General features: G+C 38.3%; 1 protein-coding gene across 11 annotated transcripts in view; it reads left to right on the top strand.

The window, feature by feature from the left end:
• LOC108519782 (probable G-protein coupled receptor 75) overlaps positions 1-21,989 on the top strand; it is a 211,715-nt gene that overhangs the window by 144,275 nt on the left and 45,451 nt on the right. For all 11 annotated transcript variants that reach the window (XM_017859020.1, XM_017859024.1, XM_017859023.1 and 8 more), the window contains 4 exons: positions 461-573; positions 1,184-1,319; positions 13,446-13,623; positions 15,581-15,778. In XM_017859020.1, coding sequence (XP_017714509.1) covers positions 461-573; positions 1,184-1,319; positions 13,446-13,623; positions 15,581-15,778 — 625 coding nt within the window. The remainder of the gene's footprint in view (positions 1-460; positions 574-1,183; positions 1,320-13,445; positions 13,624-15,580; positions 15,779-21,989) is intronic.

The raw sequence follows: 21,989 nt of genomic DNA, 5'->3' as shown, positions 1-21,989 counted from the left end.
AAAAAAAAAAAAAAACTAAGATGAAGAACTTGGTTTTTCATTTTGTCAGTGACTCTTTTTATTTGTGATCAAATGTAGTAATAACAAACCTTTCAGTCCTTTTGAGATTGCTTTTCCAGACTGGTACTGTTGTTTCTGAATTGTCCATGTTACATCCTCCCAGTTTCATTTTAACAAACTAGAACTAGGCTATTTCCATTTTCAGAGAGAATAAACGTTTGCTTCTTGCTTCCAGTTCCTCTGTGTCTTTTAACATGCTGTTGAAAATAATTTTGTGTGTGTTCAGAAAGAATTAGATATATGTTAATAGATTTAGGCTAAGAAAATTGTCATAAATGTTTAGGAATAATGAGAGCATTGTGGTTCTGAGGTGAATAAGTGATAAGAACATCACCAAAGTGTCCAGTCCTACAAACATGCCTTTTTGCTGACATTAATTTTTCTAACTGCTGTATTGCAGCTGTTGAAAATGGACAGATAGATGTGTTAAAGCTGTTGCTTCAACACGGAGCAAATGTTAATGGATCCCATTCTATGTGTGGATGGAACTCCTTGCACCAGGCTTCTTTTCAGGTAACCTCTGAATGTATTATTTCATTTCCATGTAAATTGTGTGTTTTACCCTCTTAAGATGACAGTCCGATGCAGTTTTTGCTTTCTGCTCGCCTGTGATTTATGATGGTTAGTGCAGTATAGAAAAGGCAGTCTAAATGCTAATGATGATTCTGAATAAACCAACTTCTGTAGTAGCTGTAGAAGCTCTGGGCTATAGGGATTATCTACATTTTAAAAATGTTGATGCCATGTTTAAGAAACCGTCAGTTATTTGGGATATAAATTGATGAAGAGCAATGGGTTATTTTATTTAGAATAGTGTATTTAGAAATTGTGATGACTCCTTAGTGCTTGGGTTAGCAAGCTAATTTTGCAGGATTCTATAAGGTTTATAATTCCTAGAGATCAGTGTTTCATGTTTACGTTTATTGAGTTAACTAGAAGTATAGGATAATCTGATTGTTTGGCCAATTTCTTTCCAACCAATACAGCAGTATACTGTTTTGTTTTTTTCTTCAAGTTATCCTTTAGTGAGAGGATAAAAAAGAAAAAGAAACACAATAAGAAAAAAGATACCTTTTATTTTCTTTGTTTTTTTTCTTATTTAAAATGTGAATCTGTGCTTTAGGAAAATGCTGAGATCATAAAATTGCTTCTTAAAAAGGGAGCAAACAAGGAATGCCAGGATGACTTTGGAATCACACCTTTATTTGTGGCTGCTCAGTATGGCAAGCTAGAAAGTTTGAGCATACTTATTTCATCCGGTAAGAATATCCATTAGTCTTTGTACTGTTAAGATCATGAACTTTAAACTTTATATTTCCTAGAGGAATAATTCTTGACTCGAATATAAATCAGGTTGTGAAATTTATGGTTTTATGTAAGTGGTAAATAAGAGTAAGTAAAAGTTGATTTATAAACCTGGTTATTCAGTGTCTATTACTAACAATGCAATGCACAGCTACTAATTTAACTGAGTAGGAACATAATGATCTGTCACTAAAGCAGGTTTATTGGCAAGTTGAATGACGGGGCTGTCCTTTCCTGTAGAGAATTGAGCAGTTTCAACTTTCTAGGGTGTAAGACTAGTTTAGGCTTAATTACCTTATTAGATGGCTATTTTGTGTGTTAAGGCCTTGAGGTGTATGTTTTGTTAATTTTGTCATTATTTAAATGGGTTTATTTCAAAGTAGGTTTTCACTTTATTATGTTAATAGTAGCATAACCTGCTAAAGGTTTTTCTTTGACAACCCTTCCACATTCAGCATTGCCAGGGAAATTGGTGTTCAGGTGGCATTCTTACTCTAAGTCACAGTTTTGTGACCAGAAATGTTTATTATGTAGGGGCTTTTAAATCTCTCCCAAACACCAGATATGCGCTTCACAGTGCTAACTTGATGAAGCGTGAATCACGGTAGCCTAGGCAATTAAAAAAAAAAAAATACCTGGACTTTTTTTGTCCAGGCACGGTTGCTCATGCCTGTAATCCCAGCCCTTTGGGAGGCCAAGGTGGGCAGATCACTTGAGGTCAGGAGTTTGAGACCAGCCTGGCCAACATGGCAAAACCCCATCTCTACTGAAAATACCAAAATTAGCTGGGCATGGTGGCATGCGCCTGTAATCCCAACTACTAGTGAAGCTGAAACACTAAAATTGCTTGAACCTAGGAGGTGGAGGTTGCAGTGAGCCGAGATCGCAGCACTGCACTCCAGCGTGGGCAACAGAGCGAGACTCTGTCTCAAAAAAAAAAGAAAGAAAGAAAATCTAGGCTTTTTATAAACTTCCTTCAAACAGATCATACAAAGTTTGTTTGTTTGCTTGTTTATTGATTAATTGAGGCCAGGCCTTGCTCCATCACCCAGGCTGGAGTATAATGGTATGATCACAGCTCATTGTAACCTTAAACTCCTGGCCTCAAGCGATTTTCCCGCTTTAGCTTACCAAATAGCTGCAACTACAGGTGCATTTCACCATGCCCAGCTAATTAAAAAACCTTTTTTTTTTAAGACGTGAGGTCTTGCTATGTTGCCCAAGTGGGTCTCAATCTCCCAACCTCAAGTGATCCTCCTGCCTCAGCCTCCCAAAATGCTGGGATTACACTGTGAGCCACTATGCCTGCCGGGCAATCCACAGTTTATTTAAACAGCAGGGCAGGTATTTTCTTGTTTTTGCTTTCTTTTACAAACCTTCAAACATTTAAGTCAGAGTAGGAAGTAAAAGAAACAAATATTCATTAAGTGCCGATTTAAGGCATCTGTTATAAATAATGAGTCTATAAATCTTACAGTTAAGAGGAATCCCCAAAATAATCTCTTCAAACATAATCGTTTTTAGATTAAGAGTCCAGACTGTGAATGTTTAAGTGCCTTGTCAAAGATCTAGACTCTTGTTTCCTGGCAGAATCAGGGCTTGGACCCAGGCCTTCTGACTTCTGATCTTCCTTCTACTACATCATACTTTCCAGAGGACTATCCTAATTCAGTTTATGACTTGCAGTCCCATAAGTTTCAATTATTAGTGTTTAGGCCGGGTACGGTGGCTCACGTCTGTAATCCCAGCACTTTGGGAGGCTGAGGCGGGCAGATTGCCTGAGGTCAGGAGCTTGAGACCATCCTGGCCAACATGGTGAAACCTTGTCTCTACTGAAAATACAAAAATTAGCCAGGTGTGGTGGCACACACCTGTCCCTGCTACTGGGGAGGCTGAGGCGGGCAGATTGCCTGAGGTCAGGAGCTTGAGACCATCCTGGCCAACATGGTGAAACCTTGTCTCTACTGAAAATACAAAAATTAGCCAGGTGTGGTGGCACACACCTGTCTCTGCTACTGGGGAGGCTGAGGCAGGAGAATCACTTGAACCCATGAGACAGAGGTTGTAGTGAGCCGAGATCATGACACCGCACTCCAGTCTGGGCGACAGAGTGAGACTCCGTCTCAAAAAGAAAAAAAAAATGTGTGTGTGTATGTGTGTATATATATGTTTAGTTAATATTTAGATTAAATAGGCCAGGTCCGGTGGCTCATGCCTGTAATCCCAACACTTTGGGAGGCCAAGGCGGGCGGATTGCCTGAGCTCAGGAGTTTGCAGCCAGCCTGAGCAACATGGTGAAACCCTGTCTCTATTAAAATACAAAAAATTAGCCAGGTGTAGTGGTGTGCACCTGTAGTCCCAGCTACTCAGGAGGCTGAGGCAGGAGAATTGCTTAAACCCAGTAGGTGGAGGTTGCAGTAAGCCTAGATCTCGCGACTGCACTCCAGCCTGGGTGACAGAGTGAGACTCCGTCTCCCCCCCAAAATTTTTTTTTTTAAATTAAATAGATTAAAATGCACCTTAATGTCTCTCCTCATGTCAGGTCTGTTACCTTGTCGCCTGGAGCTCTGAGCTCCTGTTTTGTTTTGCTTTGTTCTTTTTATTTCTTTTTTCTGAATTATTCTAAATAATCAGTTGAAAAGGTATGTAGGTATGTTTATTATGTAACTATACATGTTTCCAACCCCCACTACTTTCCTTTCAGTGAGTTGTCTGTCATTTTTCCAACTTTTTCACCAGTAGTCTTTAAAGAAATTGGTTCCTTATTCTTTCTGATACTTTGAAATTGTCACTCAAAATAACGCATTGATTAAAAAAAAAAGTTAAGGTTTCTTTCTTGACTTAGTCTCTTTTCAGTTATAGTGTTTACTTCTTTCTGAAATTGACAGTGGGTAAAACATCTCCCTCATGTAAATCATGAAGGTTCTAGTTTCTAGCATTTGGAATTTCTGAAGGATCTATAGACTCTTTAATTTACCATTTGTGTTCTATGTAGTTTTTGTGTACATAAAACTTTGTTCTATTCAAGGTGCATTTATGGAATATTCTTTTAAATAGAAGATAGTCCTTTCCCTCTTGATGATGATCTTTCCACCGAGATGTATTCTAGAAATTTAAAAAACTCTCATGGTCATGTAACAACATCATATTTAATATATTTAATACATTACTTGCCAACAAGAAACGTTTGGGGATGACTGCTATTTTCACAATCTTCACAAAAACTGAGGTCGGATTTAAAAAATCTTTATACAATGATGTATACATAATTTAATTAGATTTATGATTTTATTTTATTTTTTATAATTTCAACTTTTATTTCAGATTCAGAGGGTACGCATGCAGGTTTGTTACATAGGTATATTGCGTGATGCGGTTGCTGAGGTTTGGGATATGAGTGATCTCATCCCCTAGATAGTGGGCATAGTACCCAGCAGTTAGCTTTTGAGCCCTTGCCCTGTTCCGTGCCTCCCTTCTGTATTAGTCCCCAGTATCTCTTGTTGCTGTCTTTATGTCCACGAGTACCCAGTGTTTAGCCTCCACTTATAAGTGAGAACATACAGTATTTGGTTTTCTGTTAATTTGTTAATTCACTTAGAATAATGGCCTCCAGCTGCATCCATGTTGCTAAAGGGACATGATTTTATTCTTTTCTATGACTGCGTAGTATTCCGTGGTGCATATCTACTGTGTTTTCTGTATCCAATCCACCAGGTATCCATTGATGGGCACCTAGGTTGACTCTATGTCTTTGCTATTGTGAGTGGTGCTGTGATGAACATGCAAGTGCATGTGTATTTTTGGTAGAATTATTTATTTTCTTTTGGATATATACCCAGTGATGAATTGCTGGGTCAAATGGTAGTTTTTATTTAAGTTCTTTGAGAAATTTCCAAACTGCTTTCCACTATGGCTGAACTAATTTACATTCCCACCAACAATGTATAAGTGTTCCCCTTTGTCTTCAACCTCTCTAGCATCTGTTGTTTTTTGACTTTTTAGTAATAGCCATTCTGACTGGTATGAGATTATGTCTCATTGTGGTTTTGATTTGTATTTCTCTGGTGATTGGTGATGTTGAGCAATTTTTCATGTGTTTGTTGGCTGCTCGTATGTCTTCTTTTGAGAAGTGTCTTTTCATGTCTTTTGTCCAATTTTTTTTTTTTTTTAAATGGAGTCTCATTCTATCAGCCAGGCTGGAGTACAGTGGCGCTATCTCTGCTCACTGCAACCTCTGCCTCTTGGGTTCAAGCGATTCTCTTGCTTTAGCCTCCCAAGTAGCTGGGACTACAGGCACGAGCCACCATGCCTGGCTAATTTTTCGTATTTTTAGTACAGACAGGGTTTCTCCGTGTTAACCAGGATGGTCTTGATCTCCTGACCTCGTGATCCACCCGCCTTGGCCTCCAAAGTGCTGGGATTACGGGCATGAGCCACTGTGTTCAGTTCTTTTGCCCAGTTTTTAATGGCATTGTTTTTTGCTTGTTGAATTAATTTCCTTATAGATTCTAGATATTAGACAAAGTTAGGATAAAGACATTTGTCTAATGTCCAGAATCTATAAAGATATGTAGTTAGCAAATATTTTCTCCTATTCTGTGGATTGTCTGTGGATTCTTTTGTTTTATAGAAGCTAAAGAGCTTAATTAATCTAAAGAGATTAATTAGGTCCCACTTATCAGTTTTTGTTTTTGTTGCAATTGCTTTTGAGAACTTAGTCATAAGTTATTTCTCAGGGCCAATGTCCAGAACGGTGTTTTCTCTTTTTTTTTCTAACTAGGATTTTTATAGTTTGAGGTCTTACATTTTAATATTTAATCCATCTTGAATTGATATTTGTATATGGTGAAAGGTAGGGGTCCAGTTTCATTCTTCTGTATATAGCTAGCCACGTATCCTAGCACCATTTATTGAATAAGGAGTCTCTAACTCATTGCTTGTTTTTGTCAACTTTGTCAAAGATCAGATGGCTGTAGGTGTGTGGCTGTATTTCTGGATTATCTATTCCATTGGTCTGTGTGTCTGTTTTTGTACCAGGACCATGCTGTTTTGGTTACCTTAGCCTTAAAGTATAGTTTGAAATTGGGTAATGTGATGCCTTTAGCTTTATTCTTTTTGCTTAGGATTGCTTTGGCTATTTGTGCCATTTTTTGGTTCCATATGAATTTAAGAAAATTTTTTTTCTGATTCTGTGAAAAATGGTGTTGGTAGTTTGACAGGAATAACATTGAAGCATAAAAATGACACAATGGAATTCAGGGACTTGGGGAAAGGATGGGAAGGGGGTGAGGGATAAAAGATCACAAATTGGTCGCAGTGTATACTGCTTGGGTGATGAGGTGAATCTCACAAATCACCACCAAAGAACTTTCTGATGTAACCAGACACCACCTGTTCCCCAATAACTTATGGAAATAAAAACAAAAACCAAAGACTCTGACATTTATCAGGGGAAAAAATAAAAAATGGAATAGTGTTGAATCTATAGGTTGCTTTGGGCAGCATGGGTATTTTAAAAAATGATAATTGATTTTTGCAATCCATAAGCGTGGATTTTCCATTTGTTGGTGTCATCTATGATTTCTTTCAGTAATATTTTGTAGTTCTCCTTGTAGAGCTCTTTCACCTCCTCGGTAAGATGTGTTCCTGGGTTTTTAATTTTTTTTTTTTTTTGGTGGCTATTGTAAATGGAGTTGCATTCTTGATTTGGCTGTCAGCTTGAACATTATTGATGTATAGAAATGCTGCTGATTTTATACATTGATTTTGTAACCTGAAATTTTACTGAAGTTGTTTATCAGCTTCAGGAGCCTTTTTGTGGAGTCTTTAGGGTTTTCTTGGTATGGAATCATATTGTCAGAGAAGAAAGATTGTTTGACTTCTTCTTTTCCTATTTGGATGCCTTTTATTTCTTTTTCTTGCCTGATTGTTCTGGCAAGGACTTCCAGTACTATGTTGAATAGGAGTGGTGAGAGTGGGTATCCTTGTCTTCTTCCAGTTCTCAAGGAGAATGCTTCCAGCTTTTGCCTGTTCAGTATGATATTGGCTGTGGGTTTGTCATAGATGATTCTTATTATTTTGAGATATGTTCTTTCAGTGCCTAGTTTGTTGAGGGTTTTGTTTTTTTATCATGAAGGGATGTTGGATTTTATGAAGGCTATTCTCACATCTATTGAGGTGATCATATAGTTTTTAATTTTCTTTATGTGGTGAATCCCAATTATTCATTTGCGTATATGGAACCAACGTTGCATCTCAACAATGAAGCCTACGTGATCATGATGCATTAACTTTTTGATGTGTTGCTGGATTCGATTTGCTAGTATTTTGTTGAGGATTTTTGTGTCTATGTTCATCAGGGATATTGGCCTGTACTTTTCTTTCTTCATTGTGTCTTTTCCAGGTTTTGGTATTAGGGCGATGCTGGCTTTGTAGAACAACTTAGGGAGGAATTCCTTCTTGATTTTTGGGAATGGTTTCAGTAGAATTGGTACCTATTCTTCTTTGTGTATCTGGTATAATTCAGCTGTGAATTCATCTGGTCCCAGGACTTTTTGGTTGGTAGGTTATTGTTTTTTTATTATTATGGATTCAGTTTTGGAACTTGATATTGGTCTATTTCAATTTCTTTCTGATTCAGTCTTGGGAGATTGTGTAGTTTATCCATTTCCTCTAGATTTTCTAGTTTGTGTGCATTGAGGTGTTCATAATAGTCTCTGAGGATCTTGTGTATTTCTGTAGAATCTATTGTAATGTCAACTTTGTTGTTTCAGATTGTACTTATTTGGATCTTCACTCTTTTTTTTTCTATGTTAATCTAGCTAGCAGTCTATCAATTTTGTTTATCCTTTCAAAGAGCCAACTTTGGGTTTCATTGATCCTGTGTATGGATTTTTGGGTCTCAATTTCATTCAATTCCACTCTGATTTTAATTATTTTTGTTTCTTCTGCTAGCTTTGGGGTTAGTTTGTTCTGGTTTTTCTTGTTCTTCTAAGTGTGATATTAGATCATTAATTTGAGATCTTTCTTTCTGAGTTAGATATTTAGCATTATGAACTTCTTAACACTTTTTGCTGCATTTTAATATGTTTTGTGTCTGTTTTTATTTCAAAGAATTTTTTGATTTCATAAAAAAATCAAAACATAATTTTTGAAACATAATTTTATTGTTTACTTAAAAGCTATACAAGAGCAAGTTTGTTTGTTTGTTTGTTTGTTTGTGAGACAGAGTCTCACTCTATCGCCCGGCTGGAGTACAGTGGCACCATCTCAGCTCACTGCAACCTCCGCCTCCTGGGTTCAAGCAATTCTCCTGTCTCAGCCTCTTGAGTAGCTGGGGCTAGAGGCGCACACCACCACGCCTGTCTAATTTTTTTGTGTGTTTTTGTAGTTTAGTAGAGTTGGCGTTTCACCACATTGCCCAGGTTGGTCTCGAACTCCTGAGCTCAGGCAGTCTGTCCGCCTCGGCCTCCCAAAGGGCTAGGATTATAGGCGTGAGCCACCGCGCCCAGCCAAGGGCAAGTTAATTTCTATGTAATTGTGTGGTTTTGGAAGATCTTCTTGGTATTGATTTCTATTTTTATTCTGCTGTGTTCTGAGAGTATGGTTGGTATAATTCAGTTTGTTTATTTATTTATTTATTTATTTATTTATTTATTTATTTGGAGACAGGGTCTCGCTCTGTACCCAGACTAGAGTGCAGTGGCATTATCTCGGCTCACTGCATCCTCTGCCTCCTGGTTCAGGTGATTCTCCTGCCTCAGCCTCTTGAGTACCTGGGATGACAGGCACGCACCACTGTGGCCGACTAATTTTTTGTATTTTTAGTAGAGATGGGGTTTCACCATGTTGGCCTATCTGGTCACAAACTCCTGACCTTCAAGTGATCCACCTGCCTCGGCCTCACAAATGAGTCAGTTTTTTAAAATTTATTGAGATGTGCTTTTCGGCCAAGCATGTGGTCCATCTTGGAGTATGTTCTGTGTGCTGTTGAGAAGAATATTCTGTGGTTGATGAGTGGAGTGTTCTGTAGATATGTATTAGGTCCAATTGGTCAAATGTTGAATTTATACCCAGAATTTGTTTTTTAATTTTCTGCCTTAATGATCTGTCTAATGCTGTCAATGGGATGTTGAAATCTCCCAATATTATTACTATCTCTATAGATCTCTAAGAGCTTGTTTTATGAAACTGGCTGCTTTGGTGTTGGGTATGTGTATATTTAGAATTGTTAAGTCTTCTTGTTGAATCGAACCCTTTATCATTATGTAATTACCTTCTTTGTCCTTTTGTACTGTCGTTGGTTTTTTATATATAATTTTTTTCTTTTTTTTTTAAATAGAAATGGGGTCTCACTGTGTTGCTGTGAACCCCAAATATCTGAGACAGATCTCAGTCAATTTAGGAAGTTTATTTTGCCAACGTTAAGGGCACGTGCCTGTGACACACCCTCAAGAGGTCCTGACAACATGTGCCCAAAGTGGTTGGGGCACAACTTGGTTTTATACATTTTAGGGAGGCATGAGACATCAATCAATATATATATAAGATATGCATTGGTTCTGTCTGGAAAAGCAAGACAATGCAAAGTGGGGAGAGTATGTCCAGGTCGTAGGTAGGTAAGGGACAAATGGTTGCCTTTTGTTTTTTTTTTTTTTGAGTTTCTGATTAGGCTTTCCAAAGGAGGCACTCAGATACACACTTACCCCAGTGAGTAGAGGGGTGGCTTTGAATTCTGTCTGTCCTTCATATGCAGGGAAATTCCTTGTGAGGGAGTTATGTAACTTTTTTCTAATCTTAGTAGCTGTCTTTTAGGAATAGAATAGGAGGCAGGGTTGCGCTAAGCATTTCCCAGCTTGACTTTTCGCTTTGGCTTAGTGATTGTGGGGTTCCAATATTTATTTTCCTTTCACGTTGCCCTGTCTGGTCTTGAACTCCTGAGCTCAAGCGATCCTCCTACCTGGTAAGAGGTAAAGAAAGGGGAAAGAGACACATAGGATGGCTTGGCAGTTAGAGACAGGTTTACTTTAGATAAAACCTGAGAAGGGCTTCTGGCGGATTCTTTTTTTTGTTGTTCAGGAGTGCTTTCTCTTACAGACTGAGTACATGAGTATATATTGGTTTTAGGGTGAGGGGGCTTATCACAAGCTTGGAATATTTATGTGTGGGGGAGAAGTTTATGGTGAAGTTGGAATGTCTCTTGGCGAAGGGGGGGTTATCTTGGGGCTGACATCTTTCCAGCAGGAAGGGAGTTATCTTGGGGCTGGCATCTTCCCAGCCAAAGGTGGGTGGCTAGCACGTCTCTGGTCGCGGAGGAGTTTGGAATGTTTCTCGTTGGAGATGTTTTTTTGGTTTATGGTCATGCTGACCTTAGCCATTTAGACTGATGCCCTTTGGATTTAGGCAGTTTTTGATTAAGGTGAATTGGAAAATAACAGTGCTTGTGCAAGATGGTGATACTCCTGCTCTGTCACAGTTCGGCCTCTCAAAGCTCTGGGATTATAGGTGTGAGCCACTGTGCCTGGCCCTGTTGTTTGATTTAAAGTCTATTTTATCTGATATAAGAATAGTGACCCCTGGTCAGGTGCAGTCGCTCATGCCTGTAATCCCAGCACTTTGGGAGGCCGAGGTGGATGGATCACAAGGACAAGAGATCAAGACCATCCTGGCTAACATGGTGAAACCCCTTCTCTATCTACTAAAAATACAAAAATTAGCTGGGTGTGGTGGTGTGTGCCTGTAGTCCCAGCTACTCTGGAGGCTGAGGCAGGAGAATTGCTTGAACCCGGGAGGCAGAGGTTGCAGTAAGCCGAGATCGCACCATTGCACTCCAGCCTGGTGACAGAGCAAGACTCCATCTCAAAAATGGAAGGGGAAGGGGAAGGGGAAGGGGAAAGGGAAGGGGAAGGGAGACCCCTGACCTTTTTTGTTTTCCATTTGCTTGCTTTTTCCAACCCTTTACTTTGAGCCTGTGGATGTTTTTACGTGTGAGACATGTCTCTTGAAGGCAGCAGATGGATGGGTGTTCTTTCTTTCTTTCTTTCTTTCTTTCTTTCTTTCTTTCTTTCTTATCCAAATTGCAACTGTGTACCTTTTAAGCAGGATGTTTAGTAAAAGACGAAAGATTTATACAATCTGAAGAGACCCTTTACATTCAAGGTTAATGTTGACAGGTGAGGTTTTGATCCTATTATTAAATTGGTAGATGGTTGCTTTGCCATGTTTGTTGCATGGCTGCATTATGGGGTCTTTGGGCTATGTTCTTCAGTGTGTTTTTGTGGTATCAGTGTTGTTCTTTCATTTCCATGTTTAGAAGTCCTTTAAGGATCTCTGCTAAGGCTGATGTAGTGGTAACAAATTATGTTAGTGCTTGTTTGTCTGTAAAATATTTTATTTCTCCTTCATTTGTGAAGCTTAGTTTGGTAGAATATGAAATTCTTGATTGTAGTGTCCTTTCTTTAAGAATGCTGAAAATAGACCCCCCATCTCTCTTGCCTTGTAAGGTTTCCACTGAGAAGTCCACTGTTCCTTTTGTATGTGATCTGACTTTTTTCTCTAGCTGCCTTTAAGATTTTTTCTTCAGCGTTAACCTTCAACAGTCTGGTGTCTATATGCCATGGTGATGTTCATGTTCACAGGGAGTTCTCTGGATTGCTTCTATCTGGATATCTTCCTCTCTGTCAAGATTAGGGAAATTTTCTTAAATTATGTCCTCAAATATGTTTTCCACGTCATTTACTTTTTCTCCTTCTCTCAGGAATACCAATAATTCATAGATTTGGTTGCTTTACATTATCAAATATTTCTCAAAGCCTTTTTCATTTAAAAAAAAATTTTTTTTTAGTCTGACTGAGTTAGTTTGAAAAACTGATCTTAAAGCTCCAAAATTCTTTCTTCTGCTTGATCCAGTCTATTAATAAAACTTAGTTATATTTTGAAATTCCTTAAGTGAGTTTTTCAATTCCAGAAGCTCTAATTGATTCCTTTTTAAGATGTTTACCTTAAGATGCTTTCATTTCCTGAGTTGCTTTAGAAGTTTCTTTGTGTTTATTTGCAACCTTGTCTGGATCTTGTTGCGCTTCCTTGCAATCCTTGCTTTGAATTCTTTATCTGTCATTTCTGAGTTTCCATTTGGGTCAGGAGCCATTGTGGGAACACGACTGTAATCCTTCAGTGGTGTCACTACATTTAGATTTTTCACAAATCCAAAATTCTTGGGATAGTTCCTTTTCATCTGGAGACATTCACACTTGTAATTTTGTAATTATTTTAATGCGGGTGGGATTTTTTCTTTTCTTTCTTTCACTATAATGTTGTTTTCCCTTTCACATTTGTGATTTTAAATATCAACTCAGAAACCTGTTGAAAGAGACCCTTTTTCTCTGATTGTAGGCATTATTTATTATGCAGTGGTTATGAAGAAAGAAATGTAATAGAGAGTATAGTCAATACTAGTTTTAAGGTGTAGTTCCCATATATGTCATATTTACTGATAATTTATCATAAATCTTAGCCTGAATCAATTAGTGGCATAATTTAGATTTTATCTTTTTGAACATTTGTCAGAAATATTATCCATGTTTGATAGTTTGCATTTTTTCTTTTTAAATGTTTACTTATTGGGCCCCAGAATGCTCGTTGGAGGAGGGATTGGAATGAAATGTATCCTTCATTGAACAGGATTTTGTTTTAGCTTAAAATGAATTCTAAGATATGAATCACTTGTTTTCTTGCTGACATAAAAGCAAAACCTTTTTAGTTTTGATAGAGACAGGGTCTTACTATGTTGCCCAGGCTGGTCTCAAACACGTGGCCTCAAGCAGTCCTCTGGCCACAGCCTCCTAAATTGCTGGGATTCCAGGCATGAGCTACCCTGTCAGTTTAGCAAAGACAATTTAAATGATTACCAAGAAGTTAGCAAAGTAAATATGTTTATTTAACAACATCCAACATCCAGTGATGAGGGAAAAGCTTATTGTGCTGTGAAACCCTTTTGTGGTAGTTCCTTTGAAATTTATGTTGATTTTTTTTTTTTTTTTTTAATATGAGGATTATCTGTTAAATGGTTTATTTTGTATTAGGTGCAAATGTCAATTGTCAAGCCTTGGACAAAGCTACTCCCTTGTTCATTGCTGCTCAAGAGGGACACACAAAATGTGTGGAGCTTTTGCTCTCCAGTGGGGCAGATCCTGATCTTTACTGTAATGAGGACAATTGGCAGTTACCTATTCATGCAGCTGCACAAATGGGCCATACAAAGTAAGTGTTAAAACAAAAAATAAGCATCATCTCTTAATCAAAAGCTAATAAAGAATAAATCTGGGCTAGACCCTTCACCTCTAAGCAAAATTTTCTTCCTTACCAATCTGCTGGGTGAATAGATCTACCCTAATCTGTCCCTCATGCTGTCTTTTGCTTTTACTAGTCTTGTACTTTGATATTGTGAGGCAGAGTTGCTAGAGACTGGGTAGGCTCAGGGACTTTCTCAGGGTATTGACTCTTCCCATTGATTTCTCTGGTAATGGCTGTATCCACCGCCTCCTCCTCCCTAGTTTTATCCCAGGCATCTTTTCAGCATCAATCTGATGAGGCCATCCATGTTACCTCTTTGACCCCAGAAAGCTTTTGAGTTTGTGATGCCTGTTGAAGTGTATGCTAAGTAGTCCTCCCTGTCTTAAACCCTTTGACTGAACTTTTCTTGATCTAACTTCAAGTTGGAGAGAGAGTAAATGGGGGTTCCAGGAATCTTAGAAGCTATATCCTGTGAGAATATGGCTGTCTATCTTTTTTTTTGCCATAATTTCTGCAATACCATTAGGTCCACAGAGGGTGATGGCTGTCTATCTTAAATTGGTAGTCAATAATTTTTAGAAATATATGTTTAGAATCTTTACAGCCATAATTCTACAATAGTACTTTTTATAGCTGTTGTTAGTATTATCTGATTTAAAAAGTAATAGTAAAATATTCATTACTTAATTTAGTTTGTTTACATAGTAGGAAAACAGATTCTGCGATTTGGTCATTGTGCCACTAGGTGACACAATACCTTACTATTTCATTAATATTTGTAAGCATGTTTATGTCTTGTGGGAGAGTATAATTTTTCCAGCCTATTTTAAAAAATTAAACACATTAAATTTAAGAGACATTAGACTATTTTAACAAAATGCTTAGGTTTAAAAATTTGATATTTTCCCCAATTCTTGATCATTTGTTTAAACGTAAGTGTTCGATATTATACTCTGAGCTTTAAATGATACCAAAAGTCTCTTGGGCATTTGTTCTCAATTTTGAGAATTCTCATTGTCACTGATGATTTTCTTTATAGCCTGCTTCAGAGGTAGCCCTTTTTGTGAATGTAAGTTCTACTTAAATGTTATCTTAGACATACATTACATGAGGAAAAGTTACAAAGATAAATTTACTGTTATAAAAATACTTAAGAGTAGCCCTGTCTTTTCCCAGAAAGAGGGAATTTCCTGGCTTTATTATACAGTTTTATTTTTAATTTTAGAAGGGTGGAATAGTCCTTTTTTCTTTCCAGTTGACTGCCAGAGGTAAGTTTACAAATAACCTAAGAACTTTTGTTTTAATTATTTTCTGAGAACTTTCTCTTCCTGGGAACCAGCTTCTTTATAAGTCTGCCTCCATATTTCATGAGCTCACTTTTTTTTCCAGATAATAGAATATTTTAGCAGAAATTATAATTTCTTCCTGATTAAAATATTAGTCTTAATTTCATGTCAATTATCATCTTTAAAAATTTTTACTAATTGGAAAAGAAAAACTAATTGGTACTTTAAGAAGGAAAATAGTGCATTTTCTTGATGCCAGTTTATACTTAGAAGAATGATGTTTAAAATAATTTATTAGACCCTAAAATATCTAACATAAAATTTGAATTTTGGGGAATAAGGTGGTGCCAGTAAGGTAATAAAATTAAAAGAGCACCTTTTCTGTTTACATATAGGGATGTTAATTTTGTTTCACATGTATTTAAAGACCTTTATATTAAGTGATAATAAGTGTAACATTTTAGAGTAAATATATAACATGTAATAGTTTAACGTTGTTGGTAGAAGGTACACCCTAGACAGAAATATTTCTTTAAATGAATCAGTTGGTAATTCTGAAAAAATTGTGCTTTAGAAATGTTGCCTACACTTATGCCCTTATAAAAACACTAAATTCTCCTGAATTTGTGTATTTATAGAATCTTGGACTTATTAATACCACTTACTAACCGGGCCTGTGACACTGGGCTAAACAAAGTAAGCCCTGTTTACTCAGCAGTGTTTGGGGGACATGAAGATTGCCTAGAAATATTACTCCGGAATGGCTACAGTCCAGACGCCCAGGCGTGCCTTGTCTTTGGATTCAGTTCTCCCGTGTGCATGGCTTTCCAAAAGGAGTATGTATATTTGCTATGTTTTTATTTTTATTCTTTTTTGCTGTATGGAGATATGTTTTGAAGTGACTTTGTTTCACGGTGAAACTTAGTATCTCTGTTAGTGCTAAATTGCTAGCTTGGAACACAAATAGGAAAAAAACGGATGCTTCAGTCAAGCTGTAGCACAAATGAGGTGATAATATCAGATTGTTTTCCTTCCTTCTTGGGATCTGGATTGCATTTTTAGTGCAGCAATTTTAGGGAATACTTACAATTTAAGTAGATGCAGAAATTCACTGATATTTTGGTCTTCAAAACAATTCAAGAATTAAAATGGGACTTTATCAAGTAAGGCAGTGACTGTTTCAGGTCATTTACCATTTCAAATTTATAAGATATGAGCCTAAAAATAAAACTTTAGTTTTATAGAAATTATTGTGTTTCTAATGTATTTAGTGCATAGCATTTAAAAAAAATTTTTTTTTGAGACAGGGTCTCACTCTGTGGCCCAGGCTGGAGTGCAGTGGCACCATCTTGACTCACTGCATCCTCCACATCCCAGGCTCAAGTGATCCTTCTACCTCAGCCTCCAGAGTAGCTGGGTCTACAGGCATACACCAACACTCCCAGCGAATGTTTTTATTTTTAGTAGAGATGAGGTTTCTCCATGTTGCCCAGGCTGGTCTTGAACTCCTGGGCTCAAGCAGTTCACTTGCCTCGGCCTCCCAAAATGCTGGGATTACAGGCGTGACCTACCATGCCTGGCTGTATATTATTTTTTGATGTGAATCTGAATAGTTAAGTTTTTAAAAGCCCCCAAATCAATTATTTTTCTAAACTGTCATAATTATGTGAAATAGACTAAGTGAAGAATTACTGCTGCCTTGTTAGTGTCTGGCCAGTAACTTTGTCTATAACACTCCTACGGTTTTAAAACACTGAGAATAAAGCCATGTGTAAGAAAAGCCTATTGAGTAATATCTGATCATTCAGTAATGGAATAAGTTGTGAAGATAGATGCTGTTGTGTTTAATGACACAGAAGAGGTTGCCGGCATACCTCAAATTGTATTGGCCTTCTTGAATTCACTATTATGGATCTCTATTTAGTTTAAGTAGTTATCAAGAAATTATTTACTACGCTTTTCAGCCTTTACTATCTCTTAACATTTGCCATGTAAAATTAGTAGTTCACTATATTTGTTTGAAGTTTAAGCTTATCCATTTTAGTAGAGACAGGGTTTCACCAGGTTGGTCTCAAACTCCTGGCCTCAAGTGATCTGTCTGCCTCCAGCCTCCCAAAGTGATGGGATTATAGGTGTGAGCCACCCCACCCGGCCTCTTAAACTTATACATTTTAGTTTGAATATTTGGGTTTTGGTTAATCTGAGTATCTGGGACCCACTTTATGCATAACTTTCATCATCTCATAGGATTTTCTTGTGTACCCCATTAAGTTTTGTCTTTTTAAACAGAAGAGCTGTAATTACTTCAGTTGACCTTCAGTGAGGTTGCACTGATGACTTTTAGTTGCCCTTCTCTATCCCAAATCTTAACTCCATTACAGAGCTGAACATTTCTTATTAGACCAGAATATAACAGTTTTGGATTGCGCACATGTGTGCATGTGCATGTGTACGTGTGTGTGTGTATTCAGTATGATGGTGGTCTTTTTTGGCCTTCATCTTATCTTTTGGATGAACAATGTGTTTGGTCCTTACGATCACAGCAGCTAAGCTCATGCCTCATTACCTTATAAGTGTAGTTTGAATTAAGCCATATAACGTCGTACTACTGTTAACCCTGAAACACCTTAAAATTAATGATATTCCTTGGGAGCTGGGCAGTATGTTTCATGCCATCTATAGGTTCAGATAAATAAAATTAGGTGGGAAAGATCTTAAATAGGTTTTTAGATTTTCCAAGATTAGTTGAAATTTTAGGGGGGCAGACCCTTTTTTCTCCTTAGATTTCTACAAAATCAGTCAATAACACTAGTTGACCATTTTGTTATGTAGAGAGCACTAAATAGATCCTGTTAAACTTACTGAGGAAGCTGAAACATAGACACTATCCTTTGAGAATTTAAAACCTAATGGGGAAAATAGTATTTAGTGGCATTTTCCTCACTATCTTCTGCTATCTTTGGCAAAGAAGTGTTTTTAATGTATTTTTTTGTATTTTTTACAGACTCATAGAAGGAAAGGTTCCTGTTTTTTTTCTGCTGTGTCTGGGATAACTGCAAATATGAACTATTATCTCATTCTTGAGTAGTGATATAAATGATTTTTTTCTTTTCCTTTCACAAGTACTCCAAAGTTGTATTTTTAAGGAACTCCACAGTTTGGTTTGCTTTTTATGTCTCAGTTACTCTGTAGAATTTTTTTCTGTATCAACTTCAGTGATGCTAAGAAGTTCTTAACATGCTGTGTAGCCTATGTGGAGTAATTCCACTACACCCTCTCCCTTTCTCTTTCACTAATGACTACAAAAAACTGTGGTCAAAATTCAAAACAAAACTACTTGAGGACTCTCAAAGGGACAAAAGCAGATAGATTATGAAAGAGAGTAAGAGGGTGGTAACCTGATGAAGAGACCCACATGAAAACGAATTTTCCAGTGTCCTTTTCCTTTTTTTTTTTTTTTTTTGGAGACAGTCTCGCTGTGTTGCCCAGACTGGAGTACATGATCTGGGCTCACTGCAACCTCCATCTCCTGGGTCCAAGCGATTATCTTGTCTCAGCCACCCGAGTACCTGGGATTATAGGCAAGTGCCACCACACTCAGCTACTTTTTGTATTTTAAAAGAGATGGGGTTTCACCATGTTGGCCAGGCTGGTCTCAAACTTCTGACCTCAAGTGATCTGCCCGCCTTGGCCTCCCAAAGTGTTGGTATGAGCCACTATGCCTGGCCTCCTTTTTCTTTTGCTGTGTTGCCCTGAGGGCCAACCCTGAACTGGAACTGAGTAGCACCAGTGGCACCAGCAGTTAAAATCAGTCAGTAACATTAATTGTCCAGTTGTTTAATATAGAGAGCACTAAACAGATCCTATTAAACTTACTGAGAAAGCTGAAACAGACACAATAGAAAACCTGTTTTTCTGGTCAGGGGAATCAGGTAAATGGAACCCTATGGGCCAGAGAATGGTAGGGGAGTCTTGGAGAAGAGAGAGCTTGGAGAAGCGGATACCCTAATTCGGCATATGAATTTGCATATTCCCGACTTACCCCAAGCTTTAAATGCACAAGACAGACCCAAATTGTTTTTTATTTTGTTTTGCTTTTGAGACAGGATCTCATTCTGTTGCCCAGGACAGAGTGCAGTGACATGATCATGACTCACTGCAGCCTTAACTTTCCTGGACTCAGGTAGATATCCTGCCTCAGCCTCTTGAGTAGCTGGGACTACAGTTGTACGCCACCATGCCTGGATTTTTTTTTTCTTTGTATTTTTTGTAGACACAGGGTTTGCCGTGTTGCCTAGGCTGGTCTTAAACTCCGAGCTCAAGTGATCTGCCTGCCTTGGCCTCTCAAAGTGCTGATAATACAGGCATGAGCCATGGCACCCAGCCAACCCAAAATGTTGAAAGTAAGATTTGAACTATCATCAAAGTCTCAGGCTAGACTCTGAGTGGCACATTCATGGGTCCAGGCTTACAGCAGGAAAGCAGAGGCTTCTGAGAGCTGAACTGACATTGGAACCACTGTATAAGGTGAAACAGAAATTGCAGTTTGAACCTAACTAGGTTATATGCTTGCTGAAATAAACAAACCAAAAAACTAGTGTTCTTCAAAGGATTATAACGAGACCCAGGACTCAGAATTTATATAGCATGTGAAAGTTAATTCACAATGTCCAGGAGACAACCTAAAATTATTTGACATATAAAGAACTGATAAAACATGACTAAATCTCATGGTTTGAAAAGCAATTAAGAGATGCCAGTGCTGAGATGGTCCAGTTGTTAGAAATATCAGATACTTGAAAGCAGCTCTTATAACAGTGCTTCATGAGGCTAACATACTGGAAAAAATGAAAAGGTAGAAATTCTCAGCTGAGAATTAGAAACTATAAAAAAAACTAAAAAATACAATAATCTGAAATAAAAAAGTTACTACATGGACTCCATAGCAGAATGAAAGATATAGGAAAGAGTAAATTAACTTAAAAGTAAGCCAGTAGAAATTATTAACACAGGATAAGACATGCTCTCTGGCAGCTGGAGTGTGCAGGCTGGCCTGGCACAACCATGCAGCTTCTGGAGTTTCTGTTGGTTAGAGATTCAGGAATAGCTTGGTGGGCAGTTCTGGCTTGGACGTTTCTCTTATAGTTGCATTAAATATTAGTTGAAGCTACAGTCATTAGCAAGCTTGACAGGAGCCAGAGGATCAACTTCCACAGAGGCTTACTGACATGGATCACTCATATGTCTGGGTGTTGGCAGGAAACCTCGGTTTCTCTCTATAAAAGCCTCTCCACAGGACGGCTGGAATATCCTCATGGCATGGTAGCTGATTCCCTCAGAGGAAGAGATCCAAGAGAGAACAAGGCAGAAGTCATAGTGACCTGGTTCTTTGAAATTATGGCTGTCATCTCCACAGATCACATACACAAGCCCTGATTTAATATGGAAAGACTGTACAAAAGCACAAATATGAGGAAGAGAGGATCATTGGGAGCCATCTTGGAGGCTAGCTGTCTCACACATTATCTCTGAAATTGCTATTTTTTAATTTTGAAATTTTAAACATACATAAAAGTAGAGAGATTGGTACAATGAACTCCCATAGACCCATTATTCATACTCAGTAGTGATCAAGGAAATGAATGCCATCATTTTATTTTTTGCAAATATCCCTGAGAAACACATGCTCTTCCCACCTCCAGCCTTCATCCAAACATCTTATACTAACTTTCTTTAGATTTCAGTGTTCCAGGCTCTCTCCTTCTCTCCTCTTTCTGGTATGTTTATGGGGTAGAGGCAAGATCATTACAAAGAAAGAAGGCCCTTTGTGCTGGGCATCTAGGCTTTTCAGACATCCTGTGAAACCTAGACAGAGTCTCCCAAGCCTCAGCTCTTACACTCTGCACCCACAGGCTTAACACCATGACCATGTAGAAGCCACCATTATGACTTGCACCCTCTGAAGCAGTGGCCTGAGCTGTACCTGGGCCCCTTTGAGCCATGGCAGGAGCAGCTAGGATGCAGGGACTAGTGTCCCAAGGCTGTGGAGGGCAATGGGGCACTGGGCCTGGCCCATGAAACAATTCAGTCCTCCTAGGCCTCTGGGCCTGTGATGGGTGAGGCTGCTGGGAAGGTCTCTGAAATGCCTTTGAGGCCTTCCACCACCCCTGGTGGTTTTGGCTATTAGGACTTGGCTCCTTTTACTTAATGCGGATTTCCGAAGTCTGCTTGAATTCCTTCCCTGAAAATAGGCTTTTCTTTTCTACCATTTGCCAGGCTGCAACTTTTCCAAACTTTTATACTCTGCTTCTCCTTTAAATGTAAGTTCCAACATTAGGTTATTTCTTTGCTGATGCATATGAGCCTAGGTTCTTACAAGCAGACAGGCTACCTCTTGAACACTTTGGTGCTTCGAAGTTTCTTCCACCAGGTACCCTAAATTATCACTCTCAAGTTCAAAGTTCTACAGATCTCCAGAGCAGGGGCACAATGCATCCAGGTTCTTTGCTAAGGCATAACAAAAGTGACCTTTGCCCTAGTTCCCAGTAAGCTCTGCTTTTCCATCTGAGACCTTGTCAGCCCAGCCTTTACTATTATTCACTATCACCACTTTGGTGACAACCATTTAACCAGTCTCCAGGGAGTTCCAAACTTCCCCTCATCTTTCTGTCTTCTTCTGAGCCCTCCAAACTCTTCCACCCTCTGCCCATTACCCAGTTCCCAAGTTGCTTCCATATTTTAGGTGTCTTTATAGCAGTGCCCTACTCTTTAGTCCCAATTTTCTGTATTAGTTCATTCTTGCATTGCTATAAAGAAATACCTGAGACTGGGTAATTTATAAAGAAAAGGTTTAATTGGCTCACAGTTCCACAGGTTGTACAGGAACCATGATGTTGGTGTCTGCTCAGCTTTTGGAGACACCTCAGGAAACATAATCATGGCAGAAGGTGAAGTGAGAGCAGGCCACTTCTTACACGGCAGGAGCAAGAGAGTGAGTGTGGGAGGTGCCACATACTTTTAAACAACCAGATCTCACAAGAACTCACT

This window comes from Rhinopithecus bieti, unplaced genomic scaffold, assembly GCF_001698545.2.
Source record: "Rhinopithecus bieti isolate Rb0 unplaced genomic scaffold, ASM169854v2 scaffold_47995, whole genome shotgun sequence".
NCBI classification, from domain to species: Eukaryota; Metazoa; Chordata; class Mammalia; order Primates; family Cercopithecidae; genus Rhinopithecus; species Rhinopithecus bieti.
The sequence above is the reverse complement of the archived record's forward strand: the minus strand, read 5'-3'. Positions and strand labels throughout refer to the sequence as shown.